This window comes from Puma concolor, chromosome E3, assembly GCF_028749965.1.
Source record: "Puma concolor isolate L17-30 chromosome E3, mPumCon1.1.hap2, whole genome shotgun sequence".
Lineage (NCBI taxonomy): Eukaryota > Metazoa > Chordata > Mammalia > Carnivora > Felidae > Puma > Puma concolor.
This window is the reverse complement of record NC_141682.1, coordinates 10,391,292-10,414,379: the sequence shown is the minus strand read 5'-3', so window position 1 is coordinate 10,414,379 and position 23,088 is coordinate 10,391,292. Positions and strand designations below refer to the sequence as shown.

Here is a 23,088-nt window from a genome sequence, read left to right as displayed (position 1 = left end):
CGGAGCAATTGCATGTACCCTATTTTCAGAGGTCAGCTTCAGGGTTATATTTTCCCAGAAGCCTCTGGACACCCTTCCTGTAGATTAGGGCTGTTACAGCATCTTGAACTTCCTTAAGCCTATCATTTATAAAATGACATTTGAAATGACTGCTTTCCGGTCTACGGGTTTTTCTAAACTGGAAGCTCTTTGAAGGCAAAACCCCAGATTTTCGTTCTCTGCATTGAGCACAGAGCCCTGTACAAGGCAGGCACCATTCAGTTAATGATTGCAGAATTAAATAAGGCAGTGATGTGGCATGCTAGGTGAAACCCGAGAATATCGGGGAAGGTTTCCCTGAGTTTGAGCTGGAGGTTAAACAAGTAGTCAGTTAATCAGGTAAAGCAATGAGAAACTTCCAAGTAGGGAACAGGTGTGTGCAAAAGTCAGAAGGCATCCTGAAGAAAGGTGTGAAATTCTGTGGTTAGAGCACCGCAGTATAACTGGAAAGCGAGGGCACTGGAGAGGTAACAGGACCCCGCACCCGTCAGGGTCAAGTGCATAAAGCATAGGTAATGGCAGCAACCCGGGCCAGAGGACAAAGGTGCCGACATCCAAACCACTTGAGAGCCAGGGACCCCACCGGTAGCGCCTCGCACCTCGCCTTGCCAACAGCACGTGCCGCCTGGCCGCCGCGCACCCCGGCCTGCGTGGGGGCCGAGGGGACTCCCGGGGCGCCTAGGGAGGGACGCCCGGGGCGGGGCGCGCAGGCGCGCTGAGGCCTTGAGCCCCAAGAGGCGGGTGGGTGCGCGCGCTTCCTCGCGCACGCGCGCACGGAGGGGGAGACTGCCGCTGTGACGCTGCTGCGGCGGGCGGGCGGCGGCGCGTGAGGCGCGCGATTCCCCGTGTCTTGGGAGCAGTGCCCCAGCCCCCGCCGCTCCCGCTGCCGCCATGTCGGGCCGGTCGGTCCGGGCCGAGACCCGCAGTCGGGCCAAGGACGACATCAAGAAGGTGATGGCGGCCATCGAGAAAGTGCGGAAATGGTGAGGGGCTGGGGCAGAGAGTGCCGGTGGTAGTCGCCGGCCCTGGCCCAGAGGAGCGCGGTACTAGCTGGCAGGGTGGGAGCCGACCGGCAGGCGCTTGGGGGGAGGGGGGAGCGGGAGAAGGCGGGAGGAGGGTGCAGCTCGCGTCGGCGTGAGGTCAGAGGGCGCGCGGCTGCCACCAATCAGCGGGTCGCCCGGCTCGCGGGGCCCGCCCACCTGCCCAAGGGTCGCGCGTCTCCCAGAGGGTCTGCCGACTTCCGGCCGCGCTGGGGCCGCGGGATCGCTTTTGGACGCCGGGCTCCGCGGTTCTGTCCCTGCGCCCGCCTGCTTCAGGAGCCTTTTGAGTTCTTAACTGCCCCAAATAATATCTCTAACATTCCCTGGGGGGTCCCCGCCGGCCAGACCGAGCGCTCTACGTAGTAACTCGCTGTAAGTTTGGTGAGAGCTCACGCTGAACCTACCTGTCACGAGAACAGGCGAGGTCATCGGAATCAAACTCCCTCTCTTTCTCCTGATACCGGTCCACACGCAGCCAACTGGGTAGGCGTTTTTTTCTTCGTGCTGCCAGCTGTTGGTTAAGCAGTTGAGACCCCACCCTTATTTGGAAACGGCTGGTGTAATGTTCATTGCAGGGCCGGTTGACCGCCTATTTTTTTTTTTTTTTTTTTTTTTTTAGAGAGAGCTAGCCAGTGGGGGAGAAGGACAGAGGGGTAGACAGAATCCCAAGCAGTCTCCACACTCAGCGCAGAGCCAGACAGGGGGATCATGATCTGATCCGAAATCAACAGTCTGTGGCTCAACCGAGCACTCAAGCACCCCAAACCGCCTATTTTGTATTAGGAACTTTGATGTATTTTCACATTAAACTTTAACAGACAACTGTTGCACCAAGTTCATGAGCCCTTTTCTCTAGCTGACGACTAGTAATACTTTTAAAGCCCAAGTAGGGGTTAACTCCCTCAGCGGGAGACTTCCAGCCCTTCGTCCTCCACCCCCTTTTAGAGGCGTTACCTTGGAATTTTTTTTTCTTTTGCGTGTTTATTCATTTCTACTCAAGTTTAAGTTCCTTATCTCTTTATATGTAAAGTCTTTATTGTAGTTGGGACTCATACATACTAGTTAAACAATGATTTCTTTTCCCCTCCAAATCTAATCCTAGGGTTTTTTGGTGAAACCTAAGAATCGGCACATCTTTGTCTTCTGGCTGTTTCTGTTCCTACCTGCAGCTTAGGCCAGATGACCATCCTCTCACCTGGAACTCTTAGCTTCTATGGTCTCCTTGCTTCAACTCTTCCTCATTACTCAGTCCATTCATCACATTGCAGTCAGAGTGATTTCACTTTCTTTCCAGTGTAAATATTATCATAGCACTCCCCCGCTTAAGAAACAACGCTTCAGTGAACCCTTCTCGCTCTTAGGTTAAAGACCAAAGATCAAAGATGATCCTTCCTACCTTACCCACCTGGTTCAAACTGCCCTCTTTTCCTGGGGGTTGATGGCCATCTTTCAGCTGGAGCCATGTCCTGCCAGGCATCCTTCTCTACCCTCTCTTCCTCCTTGCCTAGTTAACTACTAGATCTGCTCAAAAATTGCTTTCTCGGGGCACCTGGGTGGCTCAGTCAGTTAAGCATCTGACTTCGGCTCAGGTCATGATCTCATGGCTCATGGGTTCAAGCCCCTTGTCAGGCTCTGTGCTGACGGCTCAGAGCCTAGAGCCCTCTTTGGATTCTGTGTCTCCCCCTCTCTCTGCCCCTCCCCAACTCACACTCTGTCTCTCTCTTTCAAAAATAAACATTAAAAAAAATGTTTTTTAAATTGCTTTCTCAAGAGACACCTTTCAAAATCCCCAGTCTAAATCAGGTCCCTTTCATATTACTTTCCTCAATTGTATTAGGTTGAATTGTAAGATATTTCCTATATTTGACTTTTCAACTTAACACAAGTGGAAATTTGATGCGGTTAAGCCTAATGATTAAGCGACTGTGAAATGAGTTGTTTGGTGTCTGTTTCCAATTGAAATGGAGGCTCTGTGAGGCTAGGGACCGTATATCTTGCTCCCCGTGTGCCCAGGGTCTAGCACAGGGTCATGTGTAGCAAATATTTATTGAATAAATGAGAAAGTGGAGTGCTCTGTATAGGAATTAATTTCAGTGTCTTAAGTATGTAGTTCATTCTTCTATTTGCTGAACAGCATTCTCAATATCAGCAGAAACAACAGTTACTTTTTTTGCTTTTTTTGTAACCTCACATTTGGACTTGAAATTTTCAGAAGTCATACTTCAGGCTCCCCAACTCTGCTTGTCCATAATCTCGTCCTTATTCAAGAATGGGGGGAAAACTGCTCATTTTTTAAGTAACTTCCTTTGTAAGATAAAACCTTAAAGCAGTCTTTTTGTGGCTTAGTCTTCACCTCTTTCAGAAACCAGTGTAAGACTTGGAAGCATCCTGTTCTGTTCCTGTGATTATTTTTAAACAGAATTGTGTTTCAACCTAGAGTTCCACAGGGGTCCTAGGAGTTCTCCTTGCCAGGGGATGTCCTCATCTTAACCGTCTTGCAGCCTTCTCAACTTCCTTATCACCTTCATGTGTTACACTGATTTCCTTAGTTGACTTTTTATTTCTTTGTGCTCCCGAGGTCAGGACCGTATCTTAACACATCCTTTGTCTTCTGCAGGGTCTTGTATAATAGGGCTTTGTAAACATCAGTGGAATTGAATTAATTTTTGGAAAATAAAGAAGTAATGCCAGGTAGATACCAGAGTGTGAAAATGTGCCAGTACTTGGTGTAGTCAGTGAGGTAAGAAGGGCTTTGGTACACGGCACATGAGGAAAGGCAAGTAGAGGGTTTGGACCCAAAGGAATTTGATAGAGACGTCTTTTTGGAAGGGTTGATTTTGCATCAAAAGGTAAAGTATAATTTGATGGAGAGGAAGTTTGGAAGGCATTTAAGATTGAAGGAATTTGGGGTGCCTGGCTGGCTCAGTTGGAAGAGCATGTGACTCTTGATGTCAGGGTCATGAGTTTGAGCCCCATGTTGGGTGCAGAGGTTACTAAAATAAATTTAAAAATTGGTGGGAGGGCATCTGGGTGGCTCAGTCAGTTAAGCGTCTGACTTAGGCTGAGGTTCTGATATCCCGGTTGGTGAGTTTGAGCTCTTTGTCATGCTCTGCTGTCAGCGTGGAGCCTGCTTCAGATCCACCCCCCCTCAAAATTAAATAAACATTAAAAAAAGTTATTTGTAAAAGATTGAAGGAATAAGTTGCTGAGAAGTATAAAATCACATTATGAACAGAAAATCTGTTTCATCATTTATCGGTTTTAAGAAGTGTCTTTCTTTCAGGGAGAAAAAGTGGGTGACTGTGGGTGACACATCCCTTAGGATATTTAAATGGGTTCCTGTAACAGACAGCAAGGAGGTAAGTGTGGAAGAAAATCAAAACAACAAAAAGGTACCATTTACTTCCTTCTTTTCTTTCCTTGATTGTCTCTTAATTATAAAGGAATTTATTTCCCCAGAATTGAGCTGCAGGTACGTCAGGGGCACCCTCTGCGGTTGATCCATGGAAAGTCTCTCTTTCTTTACCCCCTTTTATTTCCTTTCCTTAACCCATTCCTCTTTTTCAAGACTCGATGAACCACACCCTCAGCCTGCTCCCTGTGATAGTATAGTTTAATTAGTACACAGCCATGTCTATTGATTTCCTTATTGTCTGTGGCCGCTTTTGAGCGTTCAAATGGCAGAGTTGAGTAATTGCCATAAGACCTAAAAGCCTGCGAAGTCTAAAATATTTCTTACACAGCCTTGTAAGAAGTTTGCTGACTCTTGCTCTTAGCCAAATAGCTGTCCGTTATAGTACATTATATGTGTTTTAAATATATATATATACTTTTTAAATTCCTCTTCCATGGGTTTATGTGGATAGCTGTGTATTCTTGAAAAATACACAGCATTGTATCATGTTCATATTTTAAAATTTATAGAGCACTGTGCTTTCTGTAGCTGTGAATAGAATTATTAACTTCGAATCTTGCATTGTATTTTCTTACATGCAATGACCACATTTATCTACTTTCCCTGAGTGACAAACATGTAGATTGTCTCCAACTTTTCTTCTCTAATTGTTTTTAAAAAGCTCAAATATCAAACACATACAGACAGTGTATAAAACATAAATGTACGGTCAGTATGATGAAAAAACATAAAACTAGTACCCTTGTAAAAACCACCCAGGTCAACAAACAGAGCATTGCCAACTTCCCCAGAGGCCTGTGTTTGACTCTTGATGGTGTCCCCTCCCCCGCTAGAATTCTCTTTCCTACTTTTGCTTTTCTTACCACTTCTCTAGTCCTCTGTAAACATTTTTAAGTTTATATAAACAGCATCATGAAGTATCTGTTTTCCTGTGTCTTGCTTTTTGTGCTCGGCGTTAGGTTGGTAACATTCACCCATGTTATCTTTGGAGCATTTGTCCCTTTTCATTGCTGTTTGGAATTTTATCATAGGCCTCGTGCCCTGATTTACCTCTCTGATCCTCCTGTAGATGGCTTTTTGGGTTGTTCCCCATTTAGGGTAATAGAAACAATGCTCCTGTGAACATTCTTACTCAGTACATGGGTCAGCCTGTGCATGGGTTTTCCTAGGAGATATTCTTATGAGTGGAATTGCTGGGTCTTAGAGTGTACATATGTTGACCTAGAGTAGCTAATGCTAAACTGTTTCTCAGAGTGGTTGTACCAATTTACATTCCCACCAGGAATAGAGTTCTCATTGCACCAAATCCTCAACAGTTGGTATTGTTACTTATATGTAAAGATAAGTTGTGATTTTAGTTTGGTGACTACTTATGTAATAACTAATGAGTTTGAACGTGTTTTTAATGTTTAGGACTGAACCTTTTGGATTTCCTGTTTCAGAAAGTGGCTCTTTAAGTCTCTTTGATTGTTTTTTTTCTTGTGACTTACAGGAATTTTCTATATTCTGGACACAAAGCCTTCACCGATTGTATACTCTTCATACCTTTTTCCATTCCATGGCTTGTCTTTGCACTCTCTTTAGGCTGCCTTGAGTACATAACTTTAAAAAAAAAATTTTTTTTTAAAGGTGTTATGTTTAAGTAATCTCTACACCCACGGTGGGGCTTGAACTCAACTACCCTGAGATGAAGAGTCACATGCTATCCTGACTGAGCCAGCCAGGCCCCTGAAAGTTTTGAATTTTAGTGTAGACGAATTAATTAATCTTTTTTTTAATAATTACCTTTTCCTTCTTTGAGGCCACAAAGATCATCTCCGTATAGTCTTCTAAAAGTTCATTATTCAGTTCCCATTTATAACACACCTGGCACTGATTTCTGTGTATTTTGAAGTAAGGGCCTGATTTCATTTTTTTCCACGTGGATGTGCATTTGTCCCAGCGCCAGTTATTGAAAAGATTGTTCTTTTCCTCCTGCTCTGTAGAGCCACCTTTGTCGTATTTCAAGTGTCCAAATATGGGTCTGTTTCTGTACTTTCTACCAAAAGCTCTAGCTTTTTGGTAGCACAGATGACATCCCCTAAACCGTCCCATTCTTCTGGAGGACTCGTGGGTTAGATGCCCAGGAGTGGGATTGCTGTCCCGGGGCGTGCACACGAACTGTTTTTACTGACTGCTGCCCAGTCTCTCCTGAGAAGGGCTGCACCAGCGTAGTTAGTACACTTCCCCAGGGGTACCCGGGGGCTCACACTGCCACAACTTCATGGCATTTGATATAACCAGTCCTGCCAGTCTTCAAGCTCTTTGTTTATTTTGCATTTCTCTGATTACTCAGGAGGTTGATAATTGTCTCTCTTCAGGTTTCCATTCATACTTCCTTTTATCCATTTAAATACCTCTTCTCTGATTTCTTTTGCATTTTTTGTATTGGGTTTCCTGTCTTTTCTGATTTGCATGGATTCATTGATACCGTAGCTACAGAAAACTCTGGTCACTTTTGTACACTGCAGGCATCTGTCTGACATGTCACCTGTCTGAGAACTTTGTCAATAATGTCCTTTAATTTTGTGTCAAACCAATTTTTTCATACGTGTTTTGCTTTTTGAATCTTGTTTGAAAATTATTCTCCACTGCATGGTCATAAAGAACATCTCCATCTTCTGTTAGGTTTTGGTTTTTTTCTTAGGTTTATTTATTTATTTTGAGAGAGACAGAGACAGTGTGAGCCAGGGAGGGGCAGAGAGAGAGAGGGAGAGAGAGAATCCCAAGCAGGCTCCGCACTGTCAGTGCACAGCCTGACACAGAGTTCAGACTCATGAACTGTTAGATTGTGACCTGAGCCAAAATCAAGAGTTGGTCCTGTTAGGTTTTTGGCTATTGTTGTTTTTTAATTATGGAGATATGGATCTAATTTTATTTTTCCTTCATACAGAGAGCTTTTTCACCTAATACTGTTTACTAAACAATCTATTCTTTCTCCGCTGACTTGGGATGTCATCTGTGTTGTGTGCCATATTCATATCTAGATCTGTTTTTCAGCTCTCCATTCTGTTTTGTTGTAATTTTATCTCCTCCTAAACTGGAGTGATTTTTGTTTACCATCAGTTTTTAGTATTTATTAATATTAAGTAGGGCGAGTTTTCTCTCTTGCTGTAGGTTTATTGGGAAGATAGCCTTTATCAAAATAAAACTTCCCAGGGTGCCTGGATTGGTTGAGCATCCCACTCTTGATTTTGGCTCAGGTCATGATCCCAGGGTCACGGGATCAAGCCCACATCGGGCTCAGCGCTGAGCATGGAATCTGCTTGGGATTCTCTCTCTCCCTCTCTCTCAGCCCCTCTCTTGCTACCTCTGAAATATTAACGATAATAATAATAAATATTCCCTTCTCTTTTTAGGTTTCTAAGATTTATTAAAAATTATGAATAGATGTTAGACTTGATCCAGCTGCTTTTCCTGAGTTTACTGAAATGTTCATGTGATTTGCCTCCTCTAATCTTTAATGTATTAGTATGGTGAATTAGTAAAAGTTCTGATGTTGACCCTTTTACATTCTTACATGCCAAAGAGAAATTCTACTTGGATATGCTTCCCCACATATAAGGTGGTGTTCAATTCACATTTAAGATACTTCATTGAGGTACTTGCATCTGGGTCATAAGTGAAATTGGTCTATAATTTTCTTTTAATATATTATCCTTACCTTGTTATGGCATTAAGATTACATTAGCCTCCTAAAACAAATTAGGCAATTGCCCCTCTCTTTTGATTTCTAGAACAAAATTAAGTTTGGTAGAACTCACTTTTAGTACTTTCTGGGCTTTTGGTTGAGGGATGATTGTTATGGTGGCTTTAATGGTGATTGGTGTATTTAGATTTTCTCTTTTTTTGGCATTTATTTTGCATTTTATGTATTTCCCAGAAATTGGTTCTTTAGGAGAGTGCAGTGCTAGGTCCTCCGCCTTTCTTCATTTCCCCAGAAGTGCGTAGAAATGAGGCAGGGCACTTCCCTGTTGGCCAGTAATGCTAACCTTTTGGCAGTTCATGACTCAGTCTTGTATAATAAAGAATTAATTGGCCCTGTTCAAATGCCAGCAACACCCCTGCTGAAGAACACTGATCAGAGTTTTCAAATGTATTGGTATGTAGTTATTCATAATATTCATATTTCCATAATATGATCGAGTTTATTGTCTCTCCTAAAATCTTTATCAAAAAAATCGAGTAATTTTTGTTCACCTTTTGTTTGCTTTGTTCTCTATTTCGTTAGTTGTTGCCATTGTTCTTTCCTTTTATGTTTTATTGGGTTTACTCTGTTGTACTTTTTCTAGCTCCTTGTATTAAACTTAGCACTTTTTTTCCAGTTTTGTTTTCTTTTAAAAAAATACATTTCACTTTAGGGATGTCTAGCTGGCTCAGTCGGTGGAGCATGCGACTCTTGATCTTGTGAGTTTGAGCCCCGCCTTGGGCATAGAGATTACTGAAAACAAATTTTTTTTTCACATTAGTTGTCTCCCAGATTTTGACATATATGCATATCAAAATGTCATCGATAGTGTAATTGTTTTAAGTTTTTTATAAATTCTTCTTTAGTTTCCCTCTTTAATCCAAAGTTTGTTTTATTTTGATTATTTTTTTAATGGTTATTTATTTTTGAGGGAGAGCACAAGCAGCAGAGGGGCAGAGAGAGAGAGGGAGACACAGAATCCGAAGCACGCTCTAGGTTCTGAGCTGTCAGCACAGAGCCTGAAGTGGGGCTCAAACTCACAAACCATGAGATCGCAACCTGAACCGAAGTTGGACCCTTAACTGACTGAGCCACCCAGGCGCCCCAATCCAAAGTTTAATACAATGATTTTTAATTTCTAGATGTGAGATTTAAAAAAGAATTTTTTTTAATGTTTATTTATTTCTGAAGGAGAGAGAGACAGAACATGAGTGGGGGAAGAGCAGAGAGAGAGGGAGACACAGAATCCAAAGCAGGCCCCAGGTTTTGAGCCATCAGCACAGAGCCCGAAACGGGGCTCAAACTCACCAACTGTGAGATCATGACCTGAGCCAAAGTCAGACACTCAACCGACTGAGCCACACAGGTGCCCCTGTGTGGGATTATTTTTTAGCTGTCTTTTTAAAAGTGGTGTTCTGATTTTATTGAATTGGTAGGATATTCGTTCTTTGGGATTATCGGGACTTTTTTTTATCTGGTCTAGTACGTGATTGATTTTTGGACCATTCACTTGTGATTAAAACAAATATACTCTCTAGGTACGAAATTAAACAATAAACAAGCATTTATTTGGTTACCCAAATTTTCTGTATCCTTGCTTATTTTTTGTATGTTTGTCCTGTTATTACAATTACATCATTCACACCAAATTTCCTCAAGTTGGTGGTTCTTCAGAACAACTTTCCAGTATCCTTCTTTCTGAGGAGACCTACAGTGTTTTATTGAAATTCTCGTGTCCTGTTAGTGTCCTTCTTCCGGTATAGCTTGTTCTGTTTCTTGTCTTTCCTGGTGCTTGTTTCCTCTGGAGTCTGGTTAGTTTCTTCTGTGCAGTCAGTTTTTATTCCCGGGGGACTCTGAGCTGCCATGGCTAGAAGTATGTAACTGAGGGAGGATGTAAGCCCAGGCTCTGGTTTTCCTTCCTCTGAGTGAATTTAGGCCATTGTGTGAGTCTTGGGATTCAGCCTTTCCCTTATCCCCTGTCCCTCTTCCCCTGCCTCCCAGGGAAGTCCCTAGTACCAGTCTTCCAGATGCCACTTTATCTGGGAGCCGCCAGCCTTCCTTGTCATTGCCAGCCCCAGAGAGCTGCTGGGTGAAAGTTAGGGGAGCTCTGGAGCCACCCTTTATTTTTCATCCAGCCCTGGCTCTAATGGTGCCATTACCCACTAGGGGTCGAAGGTCAGACAATTAAATCTCTTGGGTATGTGGAGAGGGGGGTGCACTGGTAGAAAGCCCTTCCCTGCCCCAGTGCATTTCTCACATATTTCCTAATTCAGATTCCGCCTGCCAGGGGCACCTGAGTGTCTTAGTCTGTTAGGCTCTCTCTTTCTAAATAGATGAATTAATTAATAAACATTTAAAACAACAACAACACATTCTCCCTGCCTAGGACCTCGTTCCCTTGGTGTCTCCCAAGGGCTTCTCGCAGTGTTTGCTGAGGTCCATCAGTTTATCTGTCCTCCAGTGGTTCACGTGGTGTGCCATCTTCTAAGGTACTAGTATATATCTGCTACATTAGGCAAAATAGGAGACGATGATCAAATTGGTGAAGAGAAAGTGGGAAAGATCCAAGGGAGTGAGACACCATTGACGAGGGTAGATTGGTACAAACTTTACACAGGTTAGGCTGCTCTCACATGTACATTGAAAAGTTTTCAGTGATGGCGGTGCTAATGAACTGGATGGCGGGAGCCCTTCCACAGTGTATGGCCTGGCATGTCCCCAGTGTGCACTGTAAATACCTTACCAGTTTAGTTGTCAGTTATACCTCAGTACAGTGGAGGGGGGATCGTTTTCAAAATGTTTATCCCTTTGATCTAGAAGTTTTATCTCTAGGAACTTATTTTCAGGAGATAATCATGATGTGTACAAGGTACATCTACATTGTTGAACATTATAATATGGTTCAGAGTGTTTAAGAATTGCAAACAAAATAGATTGTATTGTGGAGAATTCATTAAGTTATCATGCACCTGTTATCTTGTAAAGCTTTGTAACCATTATAAAAGATGTTCTAGAAGAGTATTCAAGTGACAGGGGAAAACATTTTTTAAAGATTAAAAAATTTTTTTTTGATGTTTTAATTTATTGGGGGGGGGAGGGTGGGCACGTGAGTGGGGGAGGGGCAGAGAGAGAGAGGGAGACACAGAATCTGAAGCAGGCTCCAGGCTCTGAGCTGTCAGCACAGAGCCCAATGCGGGACTCAGACCCACAAACCGTGAGATCATGACTTGAGCAGAAGTTGGACCCGTAACTGACTGAGCCACCCAGGCGCCCCTTAACGATTTTATTTTTAAGTCCTCTCTACATTCAGCATGGGGCTCAAACTTAGAACCTCAAGAGCAAGAGTCGCACGCTCCACTGACTGAGCCAGCCATGTGCCCTGGAAAATGTTTTTTTTTTTTTTTTTTAATCTTTTTTTCAACGTTTTTTATTTATTTTGGGACAGAGAGACAGAGCATGAATGGGGGAGGGGCAGAGAGAGAGGGAGACACAGAATCGGAAACAGGCTCCAGGCTCTGAGCCATCAGCCCAGAGCCTGACGCGGGGCTCGAACTCACGGAGCGTGAGATCGTGACCTGGCTGAAGTCGGACGCTTAACCGACTGCGCCACCCAGGCACCCCTGGAAAATGTTTTTAATACAGATAATTGGGGGAGGGAAATAGGTTGCAATATTATATCATGATCCATCTTCATACAAATATATAGATAGGTTGTCTGGTTGTACAGGTGATTTCCTTTTTCTGTATTTTCAGAATTTTCAAACTGAATACGTATCTTACAGAACACAGAATCCTTAAAATTAAAACAAATGAGAGATCAGAAAAAAATGATGAAGCCAGATGTTGGCATCTGTACCAAATACATTGCTATGATCCTTTTAGAGAGTCATGAGGTATAGTGTATTTCAAGAAACATCATATGTTTATACTTTTTGATCTAGAAGGAATATTTTGTGTGTGAATTTATCAAAATAAAATGACCCAGAGAAGAAGTGAAAATTGAGCATTGTGGCTTTATTCCTAGTGGCATTAAATAAACACAAACCGAACAAAACAAAACAAAACAACCCGAGATAAGTTAAAGCTAAATGGCCAATAGGTGAGGGGGTAGCTGGGTGGCTCAGTCAGTTAAGCATTTTGACTCCTGATTTCAGCTCAGGTCATGATTTTGCAGCTCGTGAGATCAAGCCCTGAGTCGGGTTCCATGCTGACAGCGTGGAGCCTGCTTGGGATTCTCCCTCTCTCCCTCTCTCTCTCTCTCTCTCTCTCTCTCTCTCTCTCTCAAAATAAACATTTATAAAAAATTACCAATAGGTAAGAAGCGATTAAGTGAATTACGGTTTATGAAATATAATGCAGCTAGTAAAAATTGTGTTTCTGTAGTTCATGTGGTGAAATGTAAAGTGTAATTGCCTTAAAATTATGTCTGCATGTGGAAAAAAATGAAGGGAAAGACGTGCACGAGTGTGTACAGTTGACTCATTGCAGAGAGAGGATTGAGAGCTGTTACCAAATATTAAATGCATGTGCAATAAATAGACTTGTATAAAAAGTATAAATTAGTAAATTTGAGATTACCCAGATTTAAACTTTGGCTGCTCTCACTTGCAAACGTTCGCATGGATTATTTCCTTTCCTGTGGGCTCCTGTGTTGCAAGCTGGTGCTTACCTCCGCACTGTGGTCACCCATGTGTGTAACCTGCATCCTGCTCGAAGGAAATGATGTTCTAGGCAGAGGTAGACATGGGGTGATCATTTTGAGTGGATGGGTTGATTGTCAGGAATGGTACTAGAGGGGCCCCTTTGTCCCGTCACTGCTTGCATTACATATAAAGCGACTCCTTTTTTTGTCCATTCTTTCACTTTTTCCTGCTGTGCTACCCAAACAAGAATCATTCTCAAATCAGTACTCTGTATTTCCTGGCCATCCACACAGGGAACAAGTTGGATAGAGCATTCGCTCAGGGCAGGAAGCAGAAGAGAACCGCAGGGAGCTCTAGTGGAAGCCTACGTGTCTGTTTCTCACTTTTGAGTCATATTAGTGCTGGAAGGTCCGTTTTACAGCATAGAGACACTGAGACTTGGGGACACCTTGTCCAGGATTCTGTTATTCCTTGGGTCCTGGATTCTCAAACTGTTGTCATTATTCCTGTTCAGTCATAATCCAGACCTCTGTGGTGTCTTAGTAGCACCCTTCTCCCTCTCTGTGGGTCTCCCACTTGGCTGTGTCATATTCCTCTTTTTTTCCTTTTCTAGAAAGAAAAGTCAAAATCGAACAGTTCAGCAGCCCGGGAACCTAATGGCTTTCCCTCTGATGCTTCAGCCAATTCCTCTCTCCTTCTTGAATTCCAGGGTGAGTTGCATCCGTATGTCTTCCTTGCAGGAAAAGCAGCACTTAGATGAATCCATTAATAATGAGAAGAATAGCTTTGCGTGTCACTTCAGTGCCTGCTGTTTTGTTGGTATCTTGCTGGCACTTTACATCAAGTCTTTTAATTTAAGCCTCACAGCAACCCTGCAAAGTAGATGATAGCAGCTTCATTTTCCATGTAGGGAAACCGAGGCTCAGAGAGATGAAGTTCCATATCTCGAGGTACATAACTAGTAAGTGACAGGCTTCGTGTCAGGTTCTGGTTCTCTGGATGAGAAGCTCTTTTCTTTAGACTGTATGTTTTAGGATGACAGTGCCTTAGACCAGGCCACCCAAAGCCAGGGCCTCTCCCATCCACTGTCAGCAAAGTTCCGCCTCTGGAACCAGCCTGCAGTAAGTGTCCCGCCTGTGTCAGCACTGTGGTCTCAGTACTGCCTTCACACCTGTGTGGTGGCTGCTGTTCAGAAGCACTGAGCTTCTCATTTTTGTTCTTCCCCTCGGCCTGTGACCTAAAGTAAGCGGTTATCATCATCCCTATTGAAGGAAGCCGATACTCCAAGAAGAGGTGTTTGCCTAAGCTCAAAAGTGACAGAGCTTTATTCTTTTTACAATAGAATGTTGCTTCTGTTTTAGCATAGAAGATCGTGGTCTTTGTAGGAGTAAAGACTAGAAAGGGCTTGGAACGAGCCTGGGAGTGTGCAGGGATCCTCTCCCCATCTCCCCCAGCCACCCGAGGTCAGTGAGCATGGTGGAGGAAGGAGAATACGAGGGAACAGTTTTCTAGTTATGTGCGGGGTGGCCAATAATCACAGAGCTCTAGGAGACATCCGAGGCTCCGTTTCCTCAATCTGGCCTACATCGCATCCCTTTCATTCAGTGAACATTTACTGAACTCCTGCTGTGTGCCAGGTACCGGGTACTGCACTGGAGATCCAAGGACAGGACAAGTAAGCCCCCGAGCCTGCTTGCACAGAGCACAATGGAAATTGGTGTGTAAAATAGTAAATGTAGGTGTGCACAGGGTACAACAGGAGCATAATAGGGTGGTCACCCAGAGGAACCTGGGACACGGAGGAAGTGGTGCTCGAGCCGATTGGTGGATGTATCGGGACTTTCCAGGAAGACCAGAAAGAGCAGGTCATACCGGACACCTGTGCTTGAAGCAGGCCTTAGGTTAGTCCGCTTCGCTGGAGCCGAGGCCGCAGTGTGGAAGCCTGCTGTGTGGAGGAACAGTCGTCAGTAAGCCTGTAGGTCAGAAAAGATTTTGTAAGTTGCGATAGGGCTATCTGTGCCTGCCCAGGGTAGCCCTGGAGTTTGAATTGTATCCTTTGTGCAGCAGAGAACCGCTGAAGGATTTAGAGGGATCTCTCTGGCAACGGCGTGAAGTGTGGGCTGGAGTACGGGAGACTGAAGGAAGGGCAGTCAGGTACCTGTTGCAGGAGGCCAAGCCAGAGAGAAGGAGGCCTGAACTAAGGTGGCAGGAGAGGAAGGAATGAACACCACTGATGTCAGCGCGGTAGGCTGGACCAGATTTGGTGACCAGCTGCTGGAGGGGAGGGAAAGGAAGGAGCTTTTGACTCCTTAGTTTTTAACTTAGGTGGTGATTTTAAGCCTTCAGACAGACTATGCCAGATGGGAATTTCTTGGTCCTTGAGGTGGCCAAGTGGAGCCTCGGCCACTGAAGGGCCCGAGTGACCGCCTCTAGATACCACCACACTCCTTGAGATAGCCGAGAATGCCAGGCAGATTTTAGCATTTTCTACACCTCTCGTGTTGTGAGAAAGGTTGAGAGGCACAGCTACATCACTCCTTTCCACTGGACAGTGAGAAAATACCCGGTCCAAACTATACTTGGTGAGTAAGAAAGAAGGGATTACTAAGTATACCCTGACCTTCCTGAAATGTAAATGTTGCACGAACTTAAAGATTTTAGCTGCATCTGGCGCTGAGAATATATGTTGTGAAACAGAAAATGTTTAAATGAACTCTCTTAGACTGTGGATAATTTGCCCTACCTTTGTTTGTTTGCCTTCGGTTCTGGGGGCATCTGCAGCAGCGATCATTGTGTTTGGTCGTGCCCATGGCTGTCTAAGGAGACACCAGGCTCTTGACTCTTGTACCGTTACTCTCAAGAAAAATGACTACTCTCAGCTGTTGCCTTTGTCATGTTTGGTTTTCAGATGAAAACAGCAACCAGAGTTCTGTGTCTGACGTCTATCAACTCAAGGTGGACAGCAGCACCAACTCAAGCCCCAGCCCCCAGCAGAGTGAGTCCCTGAGCCCAGCACACACCTCTGACTTCCGCACAGATGACTCCCAGCCCCCTACTCTGGGCCAGGAGATCCTCGAGGGTGAGTCGCAGTTGGCCCAGGATGAGCATCTTGGAAGGGCCTGTGCTCTTGATGTTTCTGTTCTTTAGAGGAAGAGGTTAGAGAAGATGGACCTGGCAGCCTTGAGCCATTTGTCAGTGTTTGAGCTGTTTTGGGGAAGGGTTGTGTTTTCCCCTCTCACAGAATGAAAGAAGAAAACAAGCAACACAATTGAGTGCCAGGCTCTGTGTAAGGCACTTTTCATGTTTGATACTTGGTATAATTTTCTCAAAGACCCTATGAGATAGCAGCTGTCATCTCTACCATGTACAGATGACAAAGTAGAATCCTAGAAAGGGTAAACTGCTTGTCTGAGATCACATAGCTAGCAACTGGTGGAACCGGATGTCTCCAATTTCATTCCTTCTGACTTCAGAGATTATGCTCTTTGCATTATATCCTGTAAATTTCTTCTGATGACATATATTGATTCTCTGGCCAGTGTTGCTCTTCCCCAAGGTGCCTCCACATAGCTCTTAGGGAAGCTCCCCCAGCTTGAGGGAGATTCCACAGGAGTCTCCTGTCTCAGGAGGCCCTGCAGTTATACTGACATTGCTGCTTTTTCAGAGCCCTCCCTGCCCGCCTCAGAAGTTGCTGATGAACCTCCCACCCTCACGAAGGAAGAACCAGTTCCACTAGAGACACAGGTAAGGAGCCACTTTGGGTTTCCCCATTTCTAAAAACAAGTCCGGACTCTGTTGATGCGAACTGGAGCTGACAGCATCAGATGTGCTATGACCAGGGTGGGGAGGCAGCAAGGGAAGCTGGTGTCTCCAGGTTATAAGGTAGGGGAAGACACCCTTCCCCTACCTTCTTTGTTTATCTGCAAGAAGGTTGGGGGTGGGCTTCTGGGCTGTAATTAGGGTGGATGGGGAGGTTCTGGTACAGAGGGATGGTCCTATAATTTCATGCTCTGACTGCTCCTAGATTGCTGAGGAAGAGGAAGACTCAGGTGCCCCACCCCTGAAACGCTTCTGCGTGGACCAACCCGCAGTGCCGCAGACAGCATCAGAAAGCTAGCACCATCCTGGCGCCCTTCGCCTCCTGGCCCCCTGCCTCTATTTATTGCATTCTGGTTCTGGCCGTGCTTTGTTGCTGGGGTAAGGGCAAGCACTGGGCTCCAGAGCTTGCACATAGGAGCCTTCTGGGCTGGAAGGGTGACATAGGACTTGGGGTGATAGCATCATCTTCCCGTCCCTGGCACCTGTGTTTGCTTGCTCCTGAGAAGAGGAGCGCTCATGTTCTTTTTGCACCCCAAGTAGGCTGGGGCGTCAGCCATCCCAAGGTTCATCTGTCACCTCCAGGTAGCAGTCTCTGCTCCAGAACCTCTGGACTGAGCCGCTGGCTCTTCTACAGGAGGATGTGGAAGGAGATGTGGAAGGCACCCTCTAGAGAAGAGAGTGCCCAGGGTTACTTGAACTTGAATGGAGACTGTAGATTCATGGACTTTCCTATCAGGCTAGGGGCCTGTAAGCTGCTGTTGGAGAAGGCCTGGTAGAGACTTTGGAGGGAAGGGAAGGCTGTGCACGAGGGCGGAAAAGTCTGTATAGATTTCTGTCCTGACACTTCTGCCCATTCCTGAGGTTATCCTGCCTCTCATGGGCTCTCCAGCTTCTGACAGTCCTTTGTCCCCTGCTGCAACCACCCCCTTTCCCCAACACACACACACACGCAGACACACGCAGACACACATACACACACAGCTTTCCCTGGTCTCACCTGTATGTTTCATTCCAGCATCCCCTGCCTCTTGCCACAGACTCTGCCCCAGCAAGGATTTGAGGTTCTGCCAACAGTACCCATCCCCCACAGTACTCCTTCAGCTCAGACTTTCTAGAAAGTTCCCTCTTCTTTGAAATCTGCATGTTTAATTGAACTTTGTGATTTTATTTTTTGTTCAAAAAAGTTTAAGAAAATGGAAATGGGCAACAGTGAGTGAAGACATATTTTAGCACTGAATAGAATATTTTTAAAATTAAACTATTTGAAATACGTCTTGTTGGTATTTGAGTGCTTCTTTCTTGAAGGTTGTGGGGGCAGGGCCTGGTGGGGTGGTGGCTGAGTGCCTGCCAATTGTCTTACTCCCACAGAGGAGCTTTCTGATAGAAGCGATTTGGAGATCCCTCTTGAAGTTGTCATGTAGTCTGATTTACACTTCCGGCCCTCTGCACACTGAATGCAACCAGTGTATGTTTGCCATGGCTCCAGGTCTTTAGGAGGCATTCATGAGTGGTTTTTTTTCTTTCATTTTTACTTTTTTAGATTATGGTAAAGTGCATATAACATCAAATTTACCATTTTAACCATTTAAAAGGGTACCGCTTAGTGGTAATAAGTACATTCGCAACACTGTGTGGCCATTGCTAGCTTTCTCCAAACCTTTTCATGACCTTGGACCCGTTAAGCAGGTGCTCCGTGTTTGCCACTCCCCCAAGGCTCTGGCAGTCACAATCTGCTTTCCGTCCAGTTCCTTTTTGCGCTCCTGATTCCTAAGGAGACCAATAAAGTCATGTCACAGTGGAAAAGAATTCTACATTCTGTATGTTCAAGAATTTCATTTCAGTATTCCCTAAAGTAATTCGTCTGATCTGTCTCAGGGGCTTCCAGGTATCATGGATGAGACCAGCATCCCAAGTTTTGCTGCCCTGTTTTGTCATCCCTACTCTCTTTTTTTCTCTTTTTCCCAACTGGGCTCAGTTGGGAGAGCATGCAACTCTTGATGTTGGGATTGTGAATTTGAACCCCTTGTTGAGGGTACAGTTTACTTAAAAAGAAAAAAAAGAAATATGTACTATTAAGTTGTCAAATGAATGTCACAGAGAGGGAATTGTAAGTGGTACATAAGAGAAGTATATTCTAGGGGCACCTGGGTGGCTCAGTTGGTTAAGCGTCTGACTTCTGCTTAGGTCACGATTCCGTGGTTTGTGAGTTCGAGCCCCACATCGGGCTCTGTGCTGACAGCTCAGAGCCTGGCGTCTGCTTTGGATTCTGTATCTCCCTCTCTCTACCCTCCCCCGTTCATACTTTGCATCTCTCTCTCTCTCAAAAATAAAAATTTTTTTATAGTATAATGTGTTTAAACAAAGGAAGTTATTAAAAGTGTACTGAGATCATAAAAAATGACCAATAAGATTTGAAAAAGAATTAAATCATTTCTGTAAATGACAATTACTGAAATCAAGTGGCACACGAGGAAAGCAGGAGAGAAAACTAACAGGAGATAGCAGTTGGCATTTGCAGTTACTCTGTGACCGAGTGCTAGAACTGGGAACACAGGAAGCCAGGAATCCTATCCCTCAGGAGACAGCCTGGCTAGGGAATAGACCTTTGCATAGAACCTTCTAGAGCATACTGTAGCAGGTGTGGAGTGGAGTCCATGAAGGAACATGTGGGATAATGGAAAAGGTGAGATGGAAACTATTCTCTTCTTTTGTTGACATCACCTTAGCACCACTTCACTGATACTCTAAGGTATCAGGCTAGCAGTCTCCACCACTGTCCCAGAATGTTGATGGGGTAAGGGTTGGAGAAGAAAAAGAGATGAGGAAACATCAAGCAATGATCACAAGTTACTCACAAATAACTCAAAAAATGCTTCTGGGTATTATTAGGCCCAATGTATATGCACACTCGAAAACTTTTTTTTTTTCCAATTTTACATTGACTTTTTGCAAGTTTTTTTTAATGAAAACTTACTGAAATACTGAATACTTTTTTTTTTAATCTTTATTTTTGAGAGAGAGAGAAACAGAGTGTGAGTGGGGGAGGGGCAAAGAGAGAGAGACACAGAATCTGAGGCAGGTTCCAGGCTCTGAGCTGTCAGCACAGAGCCTGACGCAGGGCTTGACCTCATGAACTGCAAGATCGTGACCTGAGCCGAAGTCAGATGCTTAACCAACTGAGCCACCCAGGAGCCCCAAAACACTTTTTTTTTTTAATGTTTGTTTATTTAGAGTTAGAGAGTACGCGAGCAGGGGAGGGACAGCGAGAGAGGGAGAGAATCCTAGGCAGGTTCCACACTGTCAGAGCAGAATCTGGTGCAGGGCTCGATCTCACAAACTGTGAGATCATGACCTGAGCTGAAACCCAGAGTCGGACATTCAATCAACTAAGCCACCCAGGTGCCCCCACACTTGAGTTCTTTTTTTTTTTTTTTTTTTTTTGCCTGGACACCCCCCCTTCCCCTGTGGAGCCAATGACAGCTTGTGGACTGCTGGAACCCACACTTGAATTCTTAAAAACAGCCCACTAACAAAATTCATTGAATATGAATAAGCCCAGAGAAAGATCAATAGAGCTTGATGGGTTCTGCACAAGAGAATTTGGAGCATGGAAAAGCTGAGCACCTGGGAGCAGATTTCCACATGCCCAAGGTATTTGTCGTCTTGGAAAATGGCGTTTATTTTACAAATATTGAAAGCACATTCTGGGTTCTCTCTATATAAATTACAATTGGTAGACAGGTCTCTGCCTTGCAGGAGCTTCCAGTCTGGTGAGGTAGAGAAGGTAGGCAGGAACCTGTGCCACGGTGGGTGGAGAAGGCAGAGTACTGTCAGGGCCCAGAGAAAAACTTTGAGGCTTGGAGATCACAGAAAGCTTTTGGAGAGGTGGCATTCGAGGCTGGGCCTTGACATTTTTCTCTGGTTATGAGGAGAGACTACTTGTGGGCAGGTTAATGCGGACAAATGGTGGCAGTGAAGCACGGGGTTAATGGGTAGCAGTAACCAGGGAATTGAGTTTCTATTTTCTCCAGCTCTTTGAGACTTTTCAAAGCTACAGAGAGCTGAAAGGAATAGTTCAACAAACTGTGTACCCTTCACTTAGATTCACCAATTATTAACATTTGCCACATTGGCATCTCAATACACATTTTTTTTCTTTCTTTTTTTGGGGGGGGTGGAAGGTGAATTACTTGAAATCGGTTGCTAGTATTCTGGCACTTTAGCCTTGAATACTTCAGCTTGTATGTCCCAAGAACAAGGACATTCCTCAACATGACCAGAGTATCACGATCATACCCAAGAAACTTAACAATGATACAATAATAGTATTTAATATGAACATATTTAAATTGCCCCAACTGTTCCAATAACGGTAGTAGTTCTCTTTAGCCCCTGTCCCCAGATCCAGGATCTAACTCTAGGGTCACACATTGCACACACAGTTCTCGTGTCGCTTTAGTTTCCTTTTAGAAGTTGGAGGTGGGTGGATAGGTGTATCTTGTGTCATCGTTATTTTTGAAGGGTCTAGGCAGTTATTCATAGAATGTCCCACAAACTGGGTTTTTCTATTTTCTAAGGATTTCAGGTGGAATGTTTTTGGTTAGAATGCTACAGAGTTGATATGTATTTTTCACTGCCTTGAATCAAGAGAAACATCCTTTTGTCTCATTATTGGTAATGCTGAGATCGATCACTTGGCTAAGGTGTCTGCCAGATCTTTCCATTTTCAGGGCACTTTTACATAAGTAATTTGTAGGTCGGGGGGGGGGGGTGATAATCTTAGACCATTCACTTAGACCAGTGATTTTAGCATCCATTGATGGTCCATTTCTGAATCAAGTTACTTCACTAGAGTCCGCAAAATGGTGAGTTTTCTAAATCTAACATTCTTTTCACATTCATTCACTGGCAGCCTTCTGTAAATAGCACATTGCCCTTCCTCTTTTCTTTTTCTTTCTTCCTTCCTTTTCCTTATTCTTTCTTCTTTCTCCCTTTCTTTTCTTTCCTCTCTTTCTCCCTTCCTCCATCCATTCCTTCCTTCCTTCCTTCCTTCCTTCCCTCCCTCCTTTCTCTGCACTTGATCTTAGCCAAAAGGCCTAGAAGAGATTTTCTCTCTGAATATTACTATGGCTCATGGTTTCCCCTTACATTCAATGTGCCACAATCTGTTGCTGTCATTTTTTTTTTTTTAATGTTCAAATTGTCCCAGATTTAGTTAGTTAGAATCCCTTCATGCTGGCTCCCGAGTCCTTTTGACATGTCCCCATCTCTATTTGAGCACTTCTTTACTTTTAGGCACAAGTTGTTCCTGACTCACCTTGAACTTTGCTAGCCCCATTCCTTTTTCCCAGGAGCCCTGGATCCTTTTAGTGGGGAATGGTATTTAGAAACCTAGATAAACCTAGTTTACTGGAGTAAGGGGTTCGAGGGAAGTAGGAAAAAGACTGAGGACAGATCGTGGAGGGCCTGGAAGGCCAGACCAAAGAGCTTGATTTTACTTTGTTGACTTTAGGGAGCCAGCCATTGAAAGCCCAGAGCAGGGGAGTGAGGTTGTGTTCGAAATGCCTAGGAAAGGAAAGAGGCAGGGGACAAATAGGAAGACTTGCTAGGTTTGCATGTATTGAGAGGAGACTTAGAGTTGTGTCAGTTGAGGGATAGAGTAGTGATAGGTACTTAGAAAAGGAAGTGGAAATAGACTGATGCAAACCAGTGAAAACAAAAGAAAAGAAATGTAATCAGTTCACCATGTGGATCATCTATGAATAATAATCATAAGTTATACACTGAGTGTGGATTTAACCAATTGCAATAATTATTTGGGGAATATGATTGAATGTGTGTGGTATTTGTGGGGGAGGTGAGACCTCATCTTCCATTGAAGAATGACAACAGCTAACGTTAAAACTGAGAAACAAACATAGCAACATATATGTTATTTCGAAATCTGTCTCTCTCTCAAAAATAAACTTAAAAAAAAGAAATTGGAAATTTCTTCCATAGATTTTTTTTTTTTTGAATGTTTATTTTTGAGAGAGAGTGTGTGATTAGGGGAGGAGCAGAGAGAGAGGGAGACACAGAATTCGGAAGCAGGCTCCAGGCTCTGAGCTGGCAGCTGAGAGTCCCATGTGGAGCTTGAACCACAAGCTGTGACATCATGACCTGAGCTGAAGTCCTCCGCTTAACTGACTGAAACATTTAGGTGCCCCTAGGAAACTTCATTAAAATGGAATCCAGGGGCTGCCTGGGTGGCTCAGTTGGTTAAGCCTCAGGCTTCGGCTCAGGCTATGATCTTGTGGTTCAGGAGTTTGAGCCTTGGGTCAGGCTCTGTGCTGGCAGCTCAGATCCTGGAGCCTGCTTTGGATTGTGTCTTCCTCTCTCTCTGCCCCTCCCCCATTTGCACTCTCT

At 44.3% G+C, this 23,088-nt stretch overlaps 1 protein-coding gene across 1 annotated transcript; it reads left to right on the top strand.

The window, feature by feature from the left end:
- The first annotated feature begins 805 nt into the window (after window positions 1-805).
- On the top strand, window positions 806-17,956 carry BCL7B (BAF chromatin remodeling complex subunit BCL7B). Its single transcript, XM_025923310.2, has 6 exons — window positions 806-1,022; window positions 4,363-4,438; window positions 13,478-13,574; window positions 15,773-15,943; window positions 16,529-16,608; window positions 16,889-17,956. The coding sequence occupies exons 1-6, from the start codon at window positions 931-933 to the stop codon at window positions 16,979-16,981; spliced, it is 609 nt and encodes a 202-aa protein (XP_025779095.1). The 5' UTR covers window positions 806-930; the 3' UTR covers window positions 16,982-17,956.
- Window positions 17,957-23,088: the final 5,132 nt, after the last annotated feature.

Coding starts and splice junctions, on each gene's coding strand:
- BCL7B (XM_025923310.2), top strand. CDS start 931: ATGTCGGGCCGGTCGGTCCGGGCCGAGACCCGCAGTCGGGCCAAGGAC. Junction 1,023..4,362: donor ATCGAGAAAGTGCGGAAATG/GTGAGGGGCTGG, acceptor TCTTTCTTTCAG/GGAGAAAAAGTGGGTGACTG. Junction 4,439..13,477: donor CTGTAACAGACAGCAAGGAG/GTAAGTGTGGAA, acceptor TTCCTTTTCTAG/AAAGAAAAGTCAAAATCGAA.